General features: G+C 48.0%; 1 protein-coding gene across 1 annotated transcript; it reads left to right on the top strand.

The window, feature by feature from the left end:
* Positions 1–104: 104 nt before the first annotated feature.
* PSMD7 (proteasome (prosome, macropain) 26S subunit, non-ATPase, 7) lies at positions 105–5570 on the top strand (the record flags this gene model as incomplete). The annotated part of the gene is made up of 6 exons (XM_009867180.1): positions 105–239; positions 1326–1418; positions 2284–2381; positions 2672–2752; positions 4367–4458; positions 5086–5570. Coding segments are annotated over 6 exons (938 nt in total), but the record flags the coding sequence as incomplete, so codon positions are not given.
* Positions 5571–6021: the final 451 nt, after the last annotated feature.

Here is a 6021-nt window from a genome sequence, read left to right as displayed (position 1 = left end):
AGTCAGTCGTCAGACAATCGTAACGCCTGTTTTTCCATCCCGGCGCGCGTAACTTGGCAGAAACTTGTGGAAGCAAGTGATCCGCTGTTGCCTTCTTTCCTCAGCCAGGCTTCTTGTCGTAGGAGCTGACAGTCTTTTTCCATTTAGAATAGGAAAAGTTGGAAACCAGAAACGAGTCGTCGGTGTGCTGCTGGGCTCGTGGCAGAAGAAGATCCTAGACGTGTCCAACAGTTTTGCAGGTGAGCCTGCGTGTCCTGCCTTTCTTCAGGCCTATGGAATTATTTAATAGCTGGGTCACGTTCGGGGGGTTTTAAGCCACTCTGCCAGAGCACAGATTGTTCCTTCCGTGCACAAATCAGCCTACATCTAACAAAAAATGCCAGCTGCTGTCAAAAATACACCTGTTCAGCCAGTCTCGTGCTGCATCTTCCCTGTATTATTGTGCAGGGTGAAATGTTTTGGGAGCAGGTGTAAACCTCTTTTAAAACGCCGATGAACATTTTGCTGACCTCTGCTGAGGGATCATCATGTCATCAAGAAGTCGCAGCTCTCGCTGCTAATATTGCTGCTTGAGTAAAGATGTAATGTATATTTTAGCTTTACTTGTTTTTTCTCAGATTTTCTCCAGTTAAATACTAGTTTTTCCCTTGAGTATGTTGTTAAGAGTGTTGAAATAGTTTCCTCTTAAGTATTTATATGTGACAGTGAAAGTACTTCTTGCACGCGTGGCTTTTCCTGACCCATTTGGGTTAGTTAGCTCATTCCCCTCCCAGTGGGGCTAATCTGTGACAAAGCAAAATTATCTCCATTTATACATGAGTTCACATTTTATAGGGCGTTCTTCTCCCAGGTGTGAGCCTTTTTTTTTTTCCGATGTTTGGTAAAACGTTGTTGCATTTGAGTTGAAAAGCGGGAGTTTCTTTGTCACTTGGACAGACATTCAACTATGAAGCTTTTACTGTATGTGTAAATTAAAAGCCTGGGATCAATCCTTCTCAGAACTGAGCCTGAGTGCGTGTGAACAGTCTAACCGATAGAATAACTAGTCGTTTGCTCGGGCGTAAGTAGTCCTTACTTAGAGCGCCTCGTGGTGTTGTGGTGGTCTGTAAAAGTGCTGCTGACGTGTTCTACACAGAAAGCTGATTTGTGTCTGAAGGAACTGCTGTTGATCACCAAGCTATAAAGTCTGCTGGATATTCGGTTTCTCACACCAAAAGCCTGGGCCCTGCTGTGTCGCTTTTGCCATCCCTCTGGCGCCCGGTGCTGCCCGCCGAGGATCGCCCTCGCAGCGCTTCTCTAATCCTGGCGTTTTGTTTTCTTCCCAGTACCTTTTGATGAGGATGACAAGGATGACACTGTGTGGTTTCTGGACCATGACTACCTGGAGAACATGTATGGAATGTTTAAGAAGGTCAACGGTAAGTTGAGGTGTTCTTGCAGTCTCCAGGGTACGCGTCAAGAAACTTTGAAGACTCTGTGTGATGAGGAGGCAAATTTGTAGTAAGGTCAGCAGCTCGCCTAAGGCGCTGCTCCATGCTGATGCCTTTCGTGGCTTTGCTTTTGCTGATAGTTTTCCATGGGTTAATTTGTGCAAGTAATCTGTGTTCCTAACACATGAATTTATACCTCGCTAGTTTTCCCAAGTCCCCTGACGTCTTTGTACCTTCACGAAAATTAAGATTCAAAAAATGCCATTATTTCTGAAGCATTTAAAAGCTTTTTCCTCTGTAACCCATTCTGTACAGATGTGCCCTGAAATTATATTTTTAATGAATGCAAACATTGCAAACTCGCATTTTGTGAGTAATGATTCTCATTGCTCTTCACCGCTTTTTTAAAAGTGTCTTTACAGTGTCTTCTCTTGAGAGTTTAGAGCTGAGTGTTCTGTCAGGACTTTAGTTTCTATGAATTTTCTTAACCTCGGGACCAGTTGTCATCCTTGCGCTACACTTTGCGTTTCTAGAATGTTTGCATCTCTGGATGTCAGTGTTTCAAGCTGTCAGATCCTGAAATCTGCAAAATGAATAAATTATATTAAATAGTCCAATTTTTAATTAAGAATCCAGGAGTAAAGTTCGATATGTGATTAGTAAACTACCGTTAGTGCGTTTAGTAAACTGTCTTTGTCCCTAGCCCGGTTGTTTTCTTGCCTGCTGTAACTCGTTCCGCGGCTTCACGCTCGGCTTCTACACGATCAGATTTTCACCCTTGGTTTGCTGATTCGGGCTCTGCTGTTGTCTTACCGTGCGGTTCTGATCGAGAATCCTTTCTGGTTTTGCTCAGCTAGAGAAAGAATAGTTGGTTGGTACCACACAGGCCCTAAACTGCACAAGAACGACATCGCCATCAATGAACTGATGAAGAGATACTGTCCGAACTCTGTAAGTGCGGCGCTTTCTTGATTTGGGGGTTTTTTTCCCCTCTCTCTCTCTAAATGGGGGATCTGGGAACCCTTGGCCCCCACCTTTGTTGCTGGTGTTGCAGACATGGTGGCTGTAAAGAGATTGGGGAGCTCAGAGTTTTTTGAAACAGCTAACGGTGTCTTTTCTTAGGGCTGGAAGGTAACCCCTCTGAGCAGCCCGCTGTGAAGAGCCGACTTCAGTTGGTTTTTTCCCTTTTCCTAGTCTTTAAATGAAACCCATTTTTCTGAAATGTTTGCTTTCTCCATAAGGTGTTGGTGATTATTGATGTGAAGCCAAAGGACCTGGGGCTGCCCACAGAAGCTTACATTTCAGTTGAAGAAGTTCACGATGTGAGTATTTCACCAGTCTCTCTGCCTTGTCCTGGGAAAAGGGTCTCCCTGGCAGTTAGGATCGCTGCGTTTTCAGAAGGGGGCCCGTCCTCTGGCTTGTAGATGCCTTTTACACATGGGGTGTTGCGCTCGCTAGCAAGGGCCTGTGACTTGCAGCCAAAATCTGCTGGAACCAGAGGTTAAATCCCAGCTGCAGCACTTGTAACTAAAGCTTTCAGCCACCAGTGCTCTCGGAAGAAAACCTCTGTGTTACCGTTTGACCGAAGGAATTGCAGAGCTCCAGCTGTTCGTATAATTTACACGCTTCCTACCCGTGTCTGTCATGTCCGTGGCCGTGAGGACAGTCACAGGCTGGAGCATTTCTAAGATGTCGCTGTGACGTGTCAGCCCGTTTGCCGAGGCGTTCTGAGTCACCACGGGGTTACTCCTTGGTGCTGAGCAGGTATTGGAGGCATGAGCAACACTTACTAATCACTGGCAACGCTGTGCAGACAAACCCCGCACAGCAGTAAGTCAGCGGTAGCTTTTCATTTGCAGCTGTTTGATTGGAGCTACATTCTGGATGTATATAAAGAAAAATTTGATCCTTGGCCCTACGGAGAACAAGCTGTGCCCAGTATAATGGGTCTTTTATATGGAGTTTTGTGAATTCACAGTAGTCATGGGGGTGCTCTCTGTTCACAGCTGGGTCCAGGTCCAGGTAATGGGTTTGAAAACACCCGGGTAAAACTCACTCTCAGAAACTCAGCCTGTGAATCTTGTAAATATCTTCTTTAATCATTGCTGATTTTTTATTTTGATTTGTAATTGAAGTTACGGTTGAATTGTAGTTTTAATGTAGTAGTTTCCACGTTAGTATATTTTTTCTGGCTCTGCTCCTAACTGGCTGAGAGCAACTATCAGGATGGCAAAAAGTATCCCAGAGTGTAGTCAGGTTGTATCGGAAAAGAAATAATTATGATACTTGCTGAGACTCTCCGTTCTACCCAGCAGTACCCAGACCAGTGAAACACATTAATTAAAAATTACACAGAGCACAAGAAAGAAGAAATTGTTAGCAGCTCTGGCCTTGTGACATTAGTAACGCTAATTAAATCAAGAAGAACCCAAGCGGAGTCTTTTGTCTCTGTTTCCTGTGGCCTGTCTAGAACTGCTTTGCTGGTTTCATTAACACAGTTTTTCTGGCTCTGTGGAAAAGTCTGTGGTTTTGACCAGCGTTGTAACGTGCTTACAAACCTCTGCCCTTAGCTGGGTACCTCAGGCCCCTGACGCTCTGTTTGGCCGCAACTTGTCCCGTTGCCTCTTCCTGATCTGGCAACAGCCATCGGTCCAGTTTGCTTCTCCCTCGGCTGCGCTTTGTGCCAGGGCCGTGCCCGCTCTGACCGTGTCCCCTCTGTGTCCTTGCACCCCGAAGGATGGCACTCCCACCTCCAAAACGTTCGAGCACGTGACCAGCGAGATCGGAGCGGAGGAGGCGGAGGAAGTTGGTGTGGAACACGCCTCTTCCTGATCTGGCAACAGCCATCGGTCCAGTTTGCTTCTCCCTCGGCTGCGCTTTGTGCCAGGGCCGTGCCCGCTCTGACCGTGTCCCCTCTGTGTCCTTGCACCCCGAAGGATGGCACTCCCACCTCCAAAACGTTCGAGCACGTGACCAGCGAGATCGGAGCGGAGGAGGCGGAGGAAGTTGGTGTGGAACACTTGCTACGGTAAGTGTCGGTGACGCGAACGTGTTCGTGTGAGGCACAACCACGGTCTGTCTGGCAGCTTCCCGGGGGAAACCCGGGGCTTGGGGAACACGCTGCTGAAATCGAGAGAGCGTGTTCCTTGAGCAGCCTGGCTCAGTGTGTTCCTACTCCCGAAAGCATGACTGCCCCACTGGTGAGAGGACGTGTTCGTTCTGTCGGAGCCGCAGAATATCGCACTGTCGGGATCGGTCCCCGGCTGCCGTGCGCCTCAGAGCGGGACTGCCCGGAGTGGCGCAGTCACAACCAGAGGGCAGGCCTGCCGCACAGACCACGTGGCCTTCTCACCAACCAGAAACGCTGCTGATTATTTCACTCTACCTCTCGGTTACAAATATGGGTCCAAAGAGAACACACGCACACTGCGAACACAGGGATGATTTATTTTGGCTATGTCCTTTGTAACGTACATCGCTTCGCTCTCGCTCTCTGACTTGAAGCATTCGTTTCAGTTGCACTTCAGTTGTGCTTCACATGCTTTTCTTTTTAAAGCTGGAGAGAGATCCCTTAAGTGAATACACCCCACCTCCTCCCACGTTAGTGACAATGCGAAGTGATGTTCTAACGCTGATTCTGTTGTGGGTGTTTCAGAGATATCAAGGACACCACGGTGGGCACGCTGTCCCAGCGGATCACAAACCAGGTCCATGGCTTGAAGGGACTGAACTCCAAGCTTCTGGACATCAGGAGCTACCTCGAGAAAGTGGCCATGGGCAAACTGCCCATCAACCACCAGATCATCTACCACCTGCAGGACGTCTTCAACCTGCTGCCAGATGTCAACTTGCAAGAGTTTGTCAAGGCCTTTTATCTGAAGACCAACGACCAGATGGTGGTGGTTTATCTGGCGTCGCTTATCCGTTCGGTGGTTGCCCTGCACAACCTCATCAACAACAAGATTGCCAACAGGGATGCAGAGAAGAAAGAAGGACAGGAGAAAGAAGAAAGTAAAAAGGAGAGAAAAGATGAGAAGGAGAAAGACAAGGAGAAGAGTGACGGCAAGAAAGAGGAGAAAAAGGAGAAAAAGTAAAATGTGTAGTTTTTTTATTTGTAAATTAAAAATCTTGTAAACTAAATCACTGTGATGCTGGGTTCTTTCTGGTGAACTGGTGGGTGCTTTGCTTTCCTCTGCCACGGCAGCTGCTTTGTGTTGAGCGCAAGGATCGATCTCTGCTGGCGGCTGGCCCGGCAAGCGGCTCCCGCAGGGCAGGCCTGGCCCTTGGGGGTCTCGGCGCTGAGCAGGGAAAGGCTAACAGCCAGGGAGAACATTTTAAATTTCTGTTTTCGTTTAGTGCAGCATTCTGTCCTCCCCAGGGCTGACAGTTGAGGATTTCTACCACCCTCTGTGTTGGCCTTCGCGCTGGGCACGTGTCTTACCTAGCACTGAGGTTTCCCCACGGTGAGATGGGATTTGTTACCATCGAGTCATTTGTGAGCTGGGAGGGAGGAGCAGGATATGGCAGCACAATGGCCTGACGAGCAGCAGCTGTTCTGTTCCAGCTGTACCTCGTACTGAGCTACGCACAT

Source organism: Apaloderma vittatum, unplaced genomic scaffold (genome assembly GCF_000703405.1).
Source record: "Apaloderma vittatum isolate BGI_N311 unplaced genomic scaffold, ASM70340v1 scaffold22013, whole genome shotgun sequence".
Lineage (NCBI taxonomy): Eukaryota > Metazoa > Chordata > Aves > Trogoniformes > Trogonidae > Apaloderma > Apaloderma vittatum.
Note: the sequence above shows the minus strand (reverse complement) of the source record. Positions and strands in the feature narration are given on the sequence as shown.